The 15,503-nt window shown below is 47.2% G+C and overlaps 5 protein-coding genes across 5 annotated transcripts; 3 read left to right on the top strand and 2 right to left on the bottom strand.

The window, feature by feature from the left end:
* Nucleotides 1–125: 125 nt before the first annotated feature.
* On the bottom strand, nucleotides 126–1,216 carry FOMMEDRAFT_102543 (DUF1000-domain-containing protein; the record flags this gene model as incomplete). Its single annotated transcript, XM_007262882.1, has 6 exons — nucleotides 126–371; nucleotides 436–544; nucleotides 603–706; nucleotides 776–869; nucleotides 925–953; nucleotides 1,016–1,216. The coding sequence occupies 6 exons, from the start codon at nucleotides 1,214–1,216 to the stop codon at nucleotides 261–263; spliced, it is 648 nt and encodes a 215-aa protein (XP_007262944.1). The 3' UTR covers nucleotides 126–260.
* A 162-nt stretch (nucleotides 1,217–1,378) lies between these two features.
* Nucleotides 1,379–3,488, top strand: FOMMEDRAFT_117575 (citrate synthase). Its single transcript, XM_007262883.1, has 10 exons — nucleotides 1,379–1,448; nucleotides 1,512–1,619; nucleotides 1,674–1,741; nucleotides 1,808–1,860; nucleotides 2,001–2,260; nucleotides 2,322–2,413; nucleotides 2,463–2,636; nucleotides 2,704–2,820; nucleotides 2,874–3,301; nucleotides 3,359–3,488. The coding sequence occupies exons 1-10, from the start codon at nucleotides 1,416–1,418 to the stop codon at nucleotides 3,424–3,426; spliced, it is 1,401 nt and encodes a 466-aa protein (XP_007262945.1). The 5' UTR covers nucleotides 1,379–1,415; the 3' UTR covers nucleotides 3,427–3,488.
* Nucleotides 3,489–4,423: 935 nt separating this feature from the next.
* Nucleotides 4,424–7,289, top strand: FOMMEDRAFT_144624 (uncharacterized protein). The gene is made up of 7 exons (XM_007262884.1): nucleotides 4,424–4,551; nucleotides 4,628–4,820; nucleotides 4,880–5,144; nucleotides 5,203–5,563; nucleotides 5,628–5,912; nucleotides 5,976–6,405; nucleotides 6,529–7,289. Exons 3-7 carry the CDS (start codon nucleotides 4,992–4,994, stop codon nucleotides 6,989–6,991), a joined length of 1,692 nt encoding a protein of 563 aa, XP_007262946.1. The 5' UTR covers nucleotides 4,424–4,551; nucleotides 4,628–4,820; nucleotides 4,880–4,991; the 3' UTR covers nucleotides 6,992–7,289.
* Nucleotides 7,290–7,670: 381 nt separating this feature from the next.
* Nucleotides 7,671–10,741, bottom strand: FOMMEDRAFT_131550 (uncharacterized protein; the record flags this gene model as incomplete). The annotated part of the gene is made up of 6 exons (XM_007262885.1): nucleotides 7,671–7,712; nucleotides 7,789–8,480; nucleotides 8,536–9,130; nucleotides 9,188–9,802; nucleotides 9,862–10,416; nucleotides 10,478–10,741. The coding sequence occupies 6 exons, from the start codon at nucleotides 10,739–10,741 to the stop codon at nucleotides 7,671–7,673; spliced, it is 2,763 nt and encodes a 920-aa protein (XP_007262947.1).
* A 205-nt stretch (nucleotides 10,742–10,946) lies between these two features.
* On the top strand, nucleotides 10,947–12,257 carry FOMMEDRAFT_131551 (cobW-domain-containing protein; the record flags this gene model as incomplete). The annotated part of the gene is made up of 5 exons (XM_007262886.1): nucleotides 10,947–11,143; nucleotides 11,198–11,247; nucleotides 11,326–11,362; nucleotides 11,423–11,600; nucleotides 11,658–12,257. 5 exons carry the CDS (start codon nucleotides 10,947–10,949, stop codon nucleotides 12,255–12,257), a joined length of 1,062 nt encoding a protein of 353 aa, XP_007262948.1.
* Between the last annotated feature and the right edge of the window lie 3,246 nt (nucleotides 12,258–15,503).

Genomic DNA, 15,503 nt, shown 5'->3' on the forward strand with positions numbered 1-15,503 from the left:
GTATATTTCGCGGTTACTTATCTTATGGCTGCGTGGACCATCCCAACGCGTCATCATATGCGGCACGTGATTCAATAAACCACAAGTACAATGTACATGTTTGGCAAGATTAGTGCAATTAAATTATTTATTTATTTCATTCTCAGTGTTTGTACACTTCAGCGGGCGAGTCGTCATGATATAAGTACTTAACAGCGCAGGTATGCATATGAAATGTTCACGGAAGCGAAGGGAAAATGCTCCCCCAGTTATTCGGAAGATCAACTGCCCAGACGCGATGCACTAACGCCACCATCTGTACCCTGAATCTTCTCGTGGTCAGCGAGATTCGCCTGCGATTCATATACCGTGATCACAGCATCTCGTTTCCTCTGATATTTAGTGCATAGTGAATCCCGATCAGTGGATTGAGCAGGATATAACTCATGGACTTACAGCAGACCATGAGCCTCTTAAGCCAATATAGAATACTTTTGTACTGTCACCGCCTTGTGCTTCCGGGAAGAAGATGGTCAACGAAGATAGGTTTGAGAATTTCGAGGCCCTATGGAATTCAGGTCCACACAGCCTTTTTCACATTGTAGAAGTGACACTGAACATACTTCACTGCGTACTCTCCAATGTCTCTAGACTGGGGTACAGCAAACTCCTGATGGGGTTCTTTTTCCGCTATGTCGGAGAAGTCCACGTTATCCTCGTTTGCGAACTTTCAAGTATGCATATAGATCATTGGTGGGGAAGACAATGAGGCACGAGCTCAAGAGGATATACACACAAGGCATAGTCTGGCGGGAGTTTGCTCTCCGGGACCGCACTTGAGGAGGACAGAGCGAAGTTTGACTGAGCCAGTGAATGGTATGCGGAATATTCTGTAGGAAGATTGGCAAGTGCAATAAATTCAACAAAGTAGAAGTAAATACGGACATTTGGTCGTCGGCGTCACTCTCAACCCACTTTTATAAAGGTTTACATGAGTGTAACGAGCGGACGAGTCGACAACTACATAGTGACATACTACAGTCTCGTCTTGCCTTTCGTGCCAAGGTTTGATTACGGCCTTTCCGGGAGTATCATCTGTAATGTTGAGGGCGACAATATTCTGGAGATCAATGTAAGGATACAAATTGTCTGCAGGGCCTGTCTCCGATATATCGTCGTGGTCGTGGTCATGAGCTTCATCATGACAATCGCTGTGGTCCGAATGATTGTGCGACATTGTTGAAGGTGGTACGAAGTAGCCGATTGGACGGCAGAAATTGCGAAAGAAACCCATCGGATCAGAGCGGCGGGCGATTGGGCCAGCGGCGATCCCCAACGCGAACGTCACGCGTGATGACATCCTCCCAGTCTCTCTCAGTCTATTTTTCTGCCTCCCGCACTCCTTCTCTTCCTTCCACCACCACCTCCCATTCACAATGGCTCTCCCCCTCCGCCTTGCTCTCAGAAAGGTACTTTTCCACTTTGTTGACGTTGCGATACTTTCTCTGAATAGTTTCGGTTTCTCAATCTAGGTGCCGACCCGAGCTGGTTTCTCGACGGCGCGTTTTGCGTCCACCTCGGCGAAGCAACAAACTCTCAAGGAGCGCCTTTCTGAACTCATCCCTAAGGAGCTTGAAAATGTCCGTCCGCCACCTGCTTGTAGTTATTATCCTCTCATGCCTTTCCCTGTTCAGGTAAAAGCCGCTCGCGTAGAGCATGGCAAAAAATCATTCGGCCCCGTCCTAGTCGACCAGCTTTATGGGTAATTATGGCGATACAATATGACTGCTGTTCATTTCTTTGATACTATACTGCCCGTACTCTACAGTGGAATGCGTGGTCTTCCCGCTCTGATTTGGGAAGGGTCGGTACTGGATGCTGGTTAGTGTTATATTTTTATCTTTCCTTTTTTCCCATCCTTGTCCTGTCGAATACCTCCTCCCTATTTCCACCTTTCCTTTCAATACCTCATGTCGTGGATTGTAACTAACACCCGATGATCTTCCGATTCTTTTCTACAGAGGAAGGAATCCGCTTCCGCGGGAAGACAATCCCAGAATGTCAAGAGTTACTTCCGAGGGCGCCGGGTGGATCGGAGCCACTGCCCGAGGGTCTCTTCTGGCTTCTATTGACGGGAGAAGTGCCGACGGCAGAACAAGCCAAGGAGCTCTCAAAGGACTGGGCTGCGCGTGCCGCTATTCCGGAGTTTGTTGAAGAGCTCCTTGACAGATGCCCAACAAGTTTGCATCCAATGAGCCAATTTTCTTTGGCTGTCACTGCAGTAAGCTGGCCGTCCTTCATGAGCATATGCTTCATTGACATTGAATCTCACACGTATCAAGCTGAACCACGATTCCTCGTTTGCAAAAGCCTACTCCGAGGGTATCTCGAAGAAAGAGTACTGGGGACACACTTTTGAAGATTGCATGGACCTGTATGCACACTTTCTCTTTGTTTCTAATCTGTATCTGAGTTGTGTCCAGTATTGCAAAATTGCCGAATATTGCGGGCCGCATTTTCCGCAATGTTTATGGGAAGGGCAAAGTACCTGCAATTGACACGACAAAGGACTACTCCTGGAATCTGGCCCACTTACTTGGATTCAGTGAAAATGAAGCGTTCGTTGACCTGCTCCGCCTCTACATCACTATCCACAGGTAAGATATTCCTATACGCTGCACTCAGCTTTCGCAACTGTCGCTAATCATTTTTGATATTTGAAAGTGATCACGAGGGTGGCAATGTTTCTGCTCACACTGGTAAACTTGTCGGCTCGGCTCTTTCTGATCCCTTCTTGTCCTATGCCGCCGCTCTCAATGGTCTTGCCGGACCACTTCACGGGTATATTACTTTCGTCGATGCCATTGCTGGATATATAACTGACTATATGCTAGCCTTGCCAACCAGGAGGTACTCGTATGGTTGAGGAAGATGCAGTCGAAGATAGGGGAAAATGCATCTGACGAAGCCGTTAAGGAGTACGTCTGGTCGACTCTCAAGGGCGGTCAGGTAGTCCCAGGATATGGTCATGCTGTTTTGCGCAAGACCGATCCTCGCTATGTAGCACAGCGTGAATTCGCCCTTAAGCACCTCCCAGATGACCCGCTCTTCAAGCTAGTCGGCCAGGTTTACAAGATTGTTCCAAATATTCTCCTTGAAGCTGGCAAAGCGAAGAACCCTTGGCCGAACGTCGATGCTCATTCTGGCGTTCTGCTAACCTACTATGGTCTTGACCAGATGCAATACTACACTGTGCTCTTCGGTGTATCACGTGCCTTTGGTGTTGCTGCTCAATTGATCTGGGATCGTGCATTGGGTGCTCGTGAGTACCACAGATAGCTAATTTCCTTCAGCTTGATTTTCTGACTCGTTTTGATAGCATTGGAGCGCCCGAAGAGCTTCTCGACTGAAGCCATTAAGAAGATGTTTGCCGGAAAGGAGAACTAGACTCGTGATTACTTACTGCCCATAGACTTTAGAGTACCTAACGATCTTAAAATGCAATACTGGTAGTTTCATAGTTACCTTCAATATCATGTGCAATCATTGTGCAACATGCGGGTGAATGATGCGTCTACTGCATTCCACATAGTATTTAGGAGTATTTGTTACTATTTACTGAAATACTTCGCATTAACTGGTTGTTGGAAAGTGTTTTCCTTGTTCGTCACTCTTCATTCACCAGCTGGTTCTGATTCTATGAACGCCACCAAGCAAGTAGTTTGCTTCCTGTACTTCTTATCTGATATTCCACGTGGGCCAACGTCTCCCTTTTGACGTCTTTCCGCGGCCCTGCTAAAACGTAGTCGAGTACTACACATGGACTAGATTCTCGCACTCTCCAAGGCTTGTATTTTATTGAATTAAACTAATACTAAATTTGTAAAAGCAAGACCGAAGAACAGCAGGCACCTAGTCGGCAGAAGGCAGCTCGGGAGAAGTAGACGATCACGACCGAGATCTGGAAATAGAGAACCCGATCCTCGATCACCACTTGGCCTCCATGCTGTCTGCCACCGTCCCATTGACCGTTCAGTCCTCCTACCGCGTCCGCTCGTCCTCTTCGTCCCCAGCACGTCAACTCACTCTCCTAACCCGGCGGTGGCGTGGCAGTCCGTCCAAGCATCGCTCTCCGCCGACGAGTTTTGCTCCAGGTCTACGTAACTCCCTCGTCTGACGCTTGTCTTCTGAGACACGGCTACTGCATCCTTCCCTCTCCTGCCGTCCACTCCCGCTGACACAGCTCGCTCATCACCGCCGCCCCCTTGCCTTTCGTCTATGTCGTTGTTTCGTCTTCTTACCATCCTCTATACCCACCTCTGACCATCTGTTTGTTCTCTATGGATCCTAACTCACCGCATGCTACTCACTATCATCCCTCTTCGCAACATCATTTCCACGCAGAAGCTAACTCATCCTCCTCTTCCTCCCATCCGGTCGCTTTCCCAGGAGGTCACTTCCACCACCCTCTCCCGGCGGCCAATTCAATCCCAGCAGGCGCTGCTTCTCCCGCGTCCTCCTCCGAGCCTCCAAGACCACCAAAATTGCCTCAGGTCGGCCAGACCCGTTGTTGTATGTTAATCACTCAACCTATGCCTTTCTTGGATATGATGAACTTACGCGAATCCGACCTCGCCGCCCTATGTAGACTGGGCTCTCCTGAATACATCATTACAGTTCCTTGCTATTGATCCCGTCCTTAGGTATCATTTACACGACCAGGCTTCGCGCATTTTTGAGTATGCCTTATTGGATTTTGTACATCCGGATGAGCTTGAGTCGGCTCAGAGAGATTTGGGGAATGTTTTAGGGGAGCAGACGCTACATGGCAGCGTAACTCGGTCAGTGATTTCTTTCTTCAATCAGAAGAAACTTTTTTTGATCTTTTGATATATGGTAGTGTAAGATATTGTCGTCTTAGTCGTGTCCGCCGGATTCTTGGCTGGTCGGACAGCTCTGCACCCTATCCGTCCAACTTTCCTGCTGAACGCATAGCAATCGACGGAGACTACATGGCGGTCTACCTCGTACTGAACTGCGTCGCGGACGGACTCGTTCTTTGTTTCATTCATGCCGTCGTTGACATCGCTCCCCAAGCTGACAATGACGAGCGTCACAAGACGGGATGGTCTAATTGGTGTAGCACCTATGGTTTTGATGATGAGGTAACTCATGTCCACTGTGATGGCGCTTATCTTTCGCTTAATGCAATTCGTTGATTAGGAAGCGCATGTATTGTTCCAGCGCCTGTGCGAGTACGTTCACCCTGTTCCCAGACGATTCGGGTTCGAGTATGAGTCTCCCCTTCGGATCCTTCAAATCCTGCGAAATCAGCCAGATCGACCTCTGGTCCTTTCGTGGCCACCTGATTCCACATTATTTCAGTCCAATCCTACCGTATTAATTGCTAATAGTTTGGCACAACTTGCTCAACATGTGCAAATTGGTTATTCTGGTGGCAGTGGAAAGGATAATGATGCGAGAACAAGCTGTACGAGAAGGTATAAGAGCGTGCAGACTGTTAGGCTGCCTTCGTTTAATGGGTCGAAATTAATGCATGTTGAAAGTATCTTCATTCCGCATGGTTAGCTGTTCCTTGTAATTCTATCTTTTTTCGACTGATTGCTTATTTTTTATGTGCAAATTAGGCATGGTTATCTTTGCTTGTCATAAAGTCATCGATTCCTATGCAGGTGTCGACCATACACAGCACGTGGTCCAGACACACGCAGACCAACTACCGTATCCAAAGACCAGCATCGATCTGCACAATCCAGAGGCTGGTGCTGCACGTGAAGCATACGACAACGTAGTGCTAGCTACGGCACAACAGGACCTGAATTCGCAAAATTATGTTCAGCAATGGGTTGATGGGCAATCTCGAACGCAAGCGCAAGTGAAGCAAGATAGTCACAGCTGGGACAATCGTAGAGGTAAATACTATGTTATCATTGTCAGATTTATTTTTTGGCTGTTATTCACAATGATTGTTGCAGGTATAGAGATTCTATTAGGGGATACATGGCGTAACGAATTTCGACTTCCAGAAGGCGAACATCCTCTCCTTGCTCGAGCTAGTGACTCTCGTCTCCAAACATCATTTTCGATGCATCCCATGCCAAGACCCGATGACAGCGTGGCAAACCCTCCTCCCCCTCCTCCTTCAGCCTCTGTGTCCATGAACCACGTACCATCTGCGAGCGATGGGTCAGGTAGTCCTCTGAATGACCTTGAGAGGTCCAAGGATCGGATAAGTCGAGATCGTAGTGGTGGTGTTGGTGTTGGTGGGAACGCTGGCGGTGGCGTTGGTAGTAGCAGAGTGCCTGGTAACCCTCCTGCAGGCATAACACAGTGTGCGCATTGTCAGATTACGCATAGTCCAGAATGGAGGAAAGGTCCGAGTGGGAAGAAGGATTTGTGTAATGCGTGCGTGTAATTTTCTCTTTTTTCCCTCCCTTTTCGCCCTTGTCCTTTTTACACGTTAATATTGGCTTCCAATATACGAATTCCGTGTCCTGATCCGCGTCCGTCTTCTTTGTATTTACATAGGTGTGGCCTTCGCTTCTCCCGTTCTCGCGCGAAGAAAGAAGGCGTCGTTTCACGTAAACGGAAGATCAGGGACAAGGATCTGCCTCTAAATAACAACAACAATAATAATAATCTTCATGGTTCGTCAACGGTCGATACGGTATCACCAGTGCAAGCCCTACACCCTCATACTCCAAATCCTCATTCTCATCCTCCTGGACTTGGATTACAAATCACGACAGACGGAAGCAGGAGTACAGAGTTATCCTCCTATCCTCCTTCGCAACCAGATCTTTCAGGTATAGCTGTTTCCCCGACTTCGAGACGAGATAGGTCGAATGGGTACCCTCCTCCGTTCGGGGTACAGAATAATACTTTTGACGATCGTCCAGGAGCGAACCTTGGTCCTGGTCCTGAACCACCGCTTTCGTCTGGTTTGCGATTCGAGGAGCCGACCCGCGATGTGCAGATGTCGTACTTTTAGCATAGGAACTCGAAAACTCCATATTCAACAATGTCGATAATTCTCTTGGCTGGGTCGTCTGGTGCATGTACAGCAGGGCGCTTTCGTTCACCAACTTCACAGCCTACTCCCGTGTGCATCTTGTTTTGGTTTTGGAACAGCGTTGTCATTTCATTATTATTCTCTATAGGTATTCTGTTCTTACTTTCCTTAGACTATTGTTGTGCTTCGTATTGTTGTGTACATATCGTTGTCATTGTCATCATAGCATTGCATTTTTAATCTTTCTCAGATGTAGTAGCTAACCCACCCAACCCACCTGTCGCAATCACTGAATTTGATGTGTGTAGTATCTCCAATCTTGTCCTAACTGAATAACCCAATCCGATGTTTCCTTCTTCAAGAAAATAAATTTCATTTGCTCGTTCTTGCAATAGGGTTCGATCGACATCCGTGAGTGACCAAAACCGAAAAAGGGGTAGAACTACAGTAAAAAAAAAAAAACACCCTGTCCTGTTTTCCAAGGAAGGAAGCGTACTTTACATAATGTAATCGAATTTCAAAAACAGGGGGAGTGTAAGCATGTGTGAAGGTAAAGAAAAGGGAATACCATAAGTGACACCAAACTAATTACTACAGGGGGAAAAGTAATGTCATGTTAATTTCCAAATACTTAGCCATTCAGCTACCTACTCGGCCTTTAAGAGGAACCGGGAACGGGATGTCCATGAGGCCATGCCATCTGAAGAGGGAACAAAGACAAGAGATTGAGTAATCACAGTTCACAATTCATGTCTGTGCAGAGGTAAAATACGTACCCGATTCATGTAATTTTGCATAATTGACTTCGTCACAGCAGGGTCTTTCTCTTCAAGTATATACGTGTCCTGGGATTGCTGACAACCGATGGTGCCGATGGGTTGGTATGGCTGGGGAGGAACTTGTTGTTGGACAGCCATTTGTGGTTGTTCGGGCGGAAGTTCGACCGGGTTCTCTGGGTCCATTGGCCAGAACCAACCAGCAGGAATCGCAGCGAGAGACTTGCCATCCGCTTCACTCGACGAGTTCGCGCCGCCGACGTACGATCCGGAAAATGCCGTGCGAGAATGCTTTGGAGAAGATAGCGGACCTACTGTTGGTGATAACGACCCAGCACCAGTTGGGCTACTCGCTTCCCAATCGTCCTCAGGAATAAGAACAGGTGTGCCTGAGTGCTTCATTTCACTTAGGGTGAGTCCTAACACCTTCTCTGCGAGTTTCTCGATAAGTGGGTGACCGCCATTCATGTCTTTTCGCTCCCAGCGCCAACGGAATCGTGGAAGCATGTCAAGCGCATACCATATGTCCTCAATCGCGATATCGCGTTGGAGGCGGTCGCATTGAGACATCTGTCCGTACAAAATCACCATAGCGGCTATATGCAGGGGAATGGGTGAGACGAAGAACGCGATGTCGGCGAACTTGATGAGGCTATAATGTACGACGATGATGTTATGCGATGCAACAATTGCTATGAAAAGCCATCAATTACGAAGGACAATAAGTTAATCAAAAGGGCTACCCACCATCTGTTAGGGCCTTCCGCCGCTGAGGATAAGGAAGTTCATGGGAACTAAACAACGCACGCAAGAGTAGGATTCTGGCGATGCCGAGCTTCAAAAGTGACAACCCCTGATCTTCTGTGATTTCCGCAACGAGTTTTTGCTTCTGATCCATTGTCCAATTCTCCGTTCCGCCAAAGAAGTGTGCATAATTTTCTGGGAGCTGCTTACGGAATTCAACCATGCTCTTAATAATCCGAGTCGCGTTTCGCATGATGGCTTCTTCGGTGTGACGGGTAGGTGAATAAAGAGCATTTACAATATCTGCCTGAATTTCGGCAACTGGCGCAGACAAAAAGAAGTGTTCTGAGAACTCGACGAGCTTGCCACGGGACGGATGCGGAGTGCTCGTATCAGCGGGTGAAATGGCCAAAGGGCGACCAAGGAGAATCGATGTCCCGCGGTCATGGATCATAACAATAGACCACAAGCGGATGCGTAGTTGGGACTCTTCGTCCGTGAACGTCTGTCCTTGTTGAACAGGGTTATGATGAAGCCCAAGTTCAATAGCAACTCGGACCAGGCTCCCCACTAAGCGCCATAGGGATCGCTGTTGGCGCTGTTCGAAATCTTCTGTTAGTCGAGGATCGGAAAACGCAAGGTCATAAGTGCTTACTTCTGTGTACAAATACCAGTGCAGGAGTATCAGTGCCTGCAGACTAGAAATAGTCATCCTGAGATCCGGTTTCACGGCCAAAGCACGCTCGAAAAATTCCTCATGTTCTGGCCAGCCTGGCGCTAAGACTTTCTTCACACTAGTATCGAGAGACTCGTCCAGTGATGCAGCTTTGTTGAGTTCACTCATTGTACCAAGTGCCAGGACAAGATACAAGCTGCACACATATCCGGGGTCGTACGTCTGAGGAGTGCCTTCGTAAAGGTTATCCAGTTGTTTTGTGAACCTCTCTTTCTGCAACACAGGGCGGTGGAAATTGAGATAGCTGAAGTACACCTGTACGATGTGCATAGTTCGCTGTCTATCTTTGGGAAGCCACACAGGTACCTCGCGGACATGGCCACGTGGGTAGATGGAGCTGAAGTGCTGCATTTTGGCACAGTGCCAATTCTTTGTTTCTCGTGGAGGTTGGGTTTCTGTCAGGTCGCGATCACGGCCAGATGAAAGGCCACCGGAACCAACTGCAAGATCTTCCAATTCTGCTCCTACAGGAACAGTGCCTATCTTTGCTTCGGATACGATTTGCGGAGAGACACCGAAATTCTTCGCGAGAGCCTAATGATAGTTGTTAATAATTCTAAGAAAGATACAAATATCCAATGGTATGAAAATACCTGATCATTTGACATATCATTTGCTTGTGGGTCCTGTCCCTTGATGTCCAAGTCTGTGCGAGTTTGAGTAGGAGGCGGCGGTGCATGAGGATGCTGGAAAGCAGGGTGAATACGTGGATCATACAACCCTGGTGCCAGGCCGATCGGTGGGTAGGAATTTGGCGGTGGATAACCAGGTGGTGGTGCCATACCCATGGGTGGATAGCCATGCATTATGTGTGGTGGAGGATATGGATATGCCTTCCCAGACATGGGGGGAGGGGGACCCTCATGATACGGCCTGTGAACACCATTAGCGGAATGTAGTTGAAAGGCCTCAGTATAGTCTTCGCTCGATGGCTCGACTTCGATGCCCTCATGGATCAGAATATTCTCGATATTCTCGAGAGAAAAGCCAGGGATATGACGGCGGAGAAGGGCCTGGCACTGGAGAAGCTGTCGCTCAATTTTCTCGACGTGGCCGCGGGGCGTAAGGGTCTTTCTGTGTCTGTCCTCCTGATTGCATTGGACGCCTGCCGTCGCACACGCTGTGCATCGCGGATGCTTGGAGTCGCACTGTCGGGCAGTGTTAGGGAGTTTGCCGGAGGAGAGTCGGTCTGAACCGAACGGCACTTGCCTTGATTTTCTTGCTCCTGCATCGAGCGCATGCTTCGTGCGAACGGCGCAGCCGCCGCGGTTCGCTCACACTTGCCGGCTCCTCGCCCTCTCCTGTCGCCTTCTTACGCTTGCGATTTCCTGGTGTCGCTCCGGGTGCCTGCTGCACGTCGTGCTGCGGGGTGAGGGGTGACTGCTGCTGATGTTGTTGCTGTTGCTGCTCCATGGCGAGCGCGGAGGATATGGTGGCCGTGATGTTGAGGTCCGGCCGACCCGCATGCGACATGGCGGGTCTGTGTCGATGAGAGGCCGTTACCGATGACAATGGGCGCGGGCGTTGGCGGGCGACAGCGACGAGAAAGAGGGGCTATGGGTATCTTGTTTACCTTTGTTTGACTCGTTTCCAAATCAAACAGTCCTTTCTGTGTACCATGAGCTTAAGTTCTTAACCTTCACCTCCAATACATTCTGCTCGTCTTCTCTTGTCTACAATGCCTATACCGATCACTGTCTTCACAGGCTTCGTAGGCGCTGGGAAGACAACAACGATTCTTGGTTTACTCTCATCCTTGCCAAAGGGTTACAAGGCGTGCTTACTCAAGAACGAAATTGGGGATGTACAAGTTGACAGTCAACTCGCCAAGCAGTCCAGCTTGACCGCGGTTAACGAGATCCTCAATGGGTGTCTGTCCGTCATATCCTTAATCACTAATGTTATACTTCCATGATGACATCCATCAAGGTGCTGTGTCTTGGTCGGTCAGATGAAAACCGCACTTCTTGAGATAAGAGGTATGTAAGTTTGATGCAATCCACGCACACCACACATCACGCTCGACTTGACCCTGACGCTCAAGTCGGAACATTTAGAAAAGTACAATCCGGATAGAATATTCATAGAAACCTCGTGAGTTCTGTGAGCCGTGCCACACACCCTGTCGTTTGAATTATCAACACCGTTGTACAGAGGCTCGGCCTTCCCTGCTACTCTCGCGTTCCAAATTCGCGAGCTAGAACAAGAGACGAACGGAGCACTAAAACTCGACGCTATTGCTACCGTTATAGATGCTGAAAATTTTACTGGGTACGAAGATACAAGCCCTACTGCTAGGATGCAAGCAAGCTATACTGACATAATCTTGATCGTATGTCTTCACAAACTGCGAATGGAAACTACTTTGTCGGCTCATCCTTATGCCTAGAACAAGTGGGAACATGTGTCGGAGCGTCAGCTGGACATTGTTCTCGACCATTTGAATACTCTGAACGATCTTACGCCAAAGATTAAGTGTAACGGCAAAGGGGGCGTGGATCCAACTCTTATTTTTGGACTAGACACGAAACTATTTTCGAACCCCTCCGAGCATGTACAAGACGGTTCCCATAATGAGGAAGTCCAAACCTTGACGATTCGGCGCGGCTTCTCAGTTCATCCGCAAAACTGCGCCTGCAATGGTTCTCATACGCATTCCGAGATTAACGGTCATGACGGAGCGGACCCTCTTGTTCTTGATGCAGCACGCTTCTCTTCTGCATTGTCCACGCTACCTAAAGACAGCATATGGAGAGTGAAGGGATTTGTTCGATTGACGTCTCCAGACGGAACCTCTACGACAGAGTTCATTGTCAACTGGGCATTCGGGCGGCTCGAATTAACTCCGCGTGTAATTTCAGACGGAGACACAGACGGTTCAGGTCCCGAAGTGATGCCAGATGTACTTCTTACTGTAATGGGCGAGCGCGGAGAGATGAGGAGATCTACTTTGCAATTCGCGAAGGCGATAGGTGCCGAGGTGCATTAGAACCTCTACTTAGGTAGGCACAATATCCAATCAGTACGTAAAACATTATCGATGTGTGAAACACCCTCTCTCAGCTCAACTTAGAGGTTTCTGCAGTTTTGATTCCGGCCCAATGCTTAACTGTCATGTGCTTTATACCTTCTTTCGAACTGCAATCAGATGTCGACGAGTAGAAATTTATCAGAGAGCCCAGACTACTTACTCCTGCATCACGGTAAACTCTACTGTTGGTTGCAACGGAGCAGAAGATTGTTACGGCGGCTGAGGACTACTCCAGCGAAGGGCAATGGAAATGTAGGTTTTCGTGATTACAACATCTCGCTAATGGTCATCCTAACCACGCTTTCCTTCATTACATTTACGTAGATTTTCCTCTCTCTCACAGATTAACATAAGTAGCTGAGCGTTTGAGGTCCGAAATTTATGAGAGTGTGAGGTCATCGAAGCGACATCCAATCCGTCGGCGAGTACTTATCACAGCGATCGGTAACGCAGCGATGCCATCTATCAGCACAAGATGCATTGTGCAGATGGAAGCACTTCCTGATCACATTTGATTTTGTTACTGTTTCGCACGCGACGATCGAAGGAGATCCTGCAACACGCAATAACACAATGAGTATAGAGTTTCGGATACTAATTTCACAGGTGTGCATCTAATGTTGTCAATTTGTCTGATCTAATTGGTGTATTACTGTGCAAGCTTCTCTGCTGCCGAACATATAAGCTCGTTCACTCTCAAGCAAAAACGACGAACTTCTATCTTTTACCGCTTCTCCTCGTCACTCACCGTTTACAATCCAGGTCTCGATGTCCACCCTGCCATTACAGGAAGGAAGTTCTGTAGAGACGGAAATAGGCTATGCCATGGTTGTACGCGTATGCAATTTGATATTAGGGATTTTAGCATCAGATGACTTATATCTTGAAAAGTATCTTACAGGTAAGCTTACGAATGATAACACGATGTTCTGCCATGCAAGCACAGCTCAAGGAAAGAACCAATAGTTGCTGCCCTGACTCTTGCAGTAAGCCTTCCTGTGTCTTTCTCCTCCGAAAACTCGAGTTAACGCTCTCGGACAGGTCTACGAGTGTATCATAACTATCAAGGAAGAGGTCCGTCCCAAAAATAAAAATACACCTCAGGATCGTTAAGTCTACAATGGCAGGCGGAACTTATATGGTCATCCCGGGTTTCATTACCAAAAGCACTCTTTTATGCAAATCGATCGCTGCCAATGTTTGCTACTGTGCTCACAACATACGGTAGGTATCTCCTATTAATCTGCCTTAATTAGATGAACCTTACGCCTTTTAGGGATAGTCTCAGACACTGATTACAACGTTGGTGGTTATTTATGGACAAATTGAGGCATGACCTTAACGCAACTTCCCCAGAATTGTAAAACCGTCGTGGTCATTTCTTCCCGTACGTTACATTCTACCTCGTGCTAGGCTCTTCAACCGCCTAATCATGCAATCTAGTACTGCTGTTTCTGTGCTATTCCTGTGCAGCGAGTGAGTTCCTTGACTCAATCTAATAATTCATGGCCTTGTAGTAACGTGCAAATAGCAACACTGTCCTTACGAGCATATGCAGTATGGGGACGAAGCCGGACAGTGCTTATTCTCTTGGTGATCGTGGTTCTTGTAAGTTCAACTTGTTGTTGGTATATCGGAAGCATAATTAGTTTGCAGAGCAGCGGCATTAGCAGTTGTTATTTAGCAGTGTCCTCCGGTTTGTCTAGTAGCAGTAAGTTTTTCTACTCTTCAGGAGCCAATTAAATTAACATAATTCTCCAGCTTTCCCTATTCATCCGTTCCACTCTGGATGCATAGTGCTGTTCTCTGATAAGAAGCAGTGGGTGGCATACCTCATCCTTGTTTCTGAAGCAACAGGTGAGACTTTCAATACTTATTAGCTTGTTAATGTCTTATGCTCATATTATCTCTATTCAATTTGCAATAAGTTGTATTTGGACTCCTCCTAGCAAGAGGCTTTAGCTACTGTAAATATGTGGACTATTTAAAAGGCGACTTCACTAAAGATGCGTAGATTATGGTTCGGGATCACTTGGTACTGTTCTAAAGACAGTATTGACTGGAGGTCCGTCATCTTTGAATTTATCGCGACTCTTTTTTAAGCATATACACGCAGGTGCAATGTACTTCTTGTGCATTATATGTAAGTTTAACAGTTATTCTTTCCGAATAGCACAAGTTCATACTGCAAATAAAAGGTATGGCATTTGCAAACTTGCTACTGTTACTTTACGAAGAGGTGCAAAGTATAGTCGACTCTTCTGAGCATCGTACTGACACTACTGAAAATAGGGGCCCATAAGCTTCATCTTTACCTTGTATGATCCTGTGGTTCTCGATTGTAGTATTGATACTGAAACTCAAACACTAGCATGCAAGGGGTTCTCTGTTGTGCTCTGAGCAACCGCCTTCTCTTGCATCTTCGGCAAGTCGACCGCCAACAAGTTACTCCCGATGTCTCTGCTTTGACCGAGGCGATAAACTTCAGATCAATTCCTACACTGACAGTTTCGACGTTTGCCTATGACGAATCAAACTACTCATCACCACAGGAACAGAGCAATCAGACAAGGAGCTTATGATTGATCCGTTGCAGGTTTGCTAATGCAGCCAAAAACAGAGAATGTGATTCATGAGGTGTGTCAGCCCCTTTGACTGAGATACTTGCATAGTTTCCTAGACAGGTTGAGAAGGTTGTGTTTGTAGTAAGAAGGCTAGAGAGTTGCAAATAGATAGATAGGGTAGGAAACAGTATTACAGTTACATCTTTAGTAGTAGTGTACTGGATGAGTTGGTGTATTTATTAGAGGTAGCTAGAGATGCATTGTGTTGAACAAATAGGCAAGAGGCAGGCTTGTTACTTCTGCATCAACTTGAAAGTCAAATTGAGCTGCCTGTAACTGTAAGACCATTCATTCAAACAATAACATCTTCTAGTCTAAGGGAAATATACACATACTTCTGCTAGTAGACTCTATTTCTGTAGTAATGATCTTCTTCAGACTTATAATGTATTCTCACTTATAGACTTTGTTACAGTTCTCTGCTCTTACACCTTCAGTTCTGAGGGTTCTGCACCCTTCTGTACTGGAACTTGGGACTTCCATCCCTCAGGAGCACTGTCTATAGACTATATGTAGACTGACTCTCACTATTACCCTTCCTTACTTTATTACTCTGTTCCTTTGACCTACCCTTTCATTT

This window comes from Fomitiporia mediterranea (assembly GCF_000271605.1).
Source record: "Fomitiporia mediterranea MF3/22 unplaced genomic scaffold FOMMEscaffold_2, whole genome shotgun sequence".
In the NCBI taxonomy this organism is placed as follows: domain Eukaryota; kingdom Fungi; phylum Basidiomycota; class Agaricomycetes; order Hymenochaetales; family Hymenochaetaceae; genus Fomitiporia; species Fomitiporia mediterranea.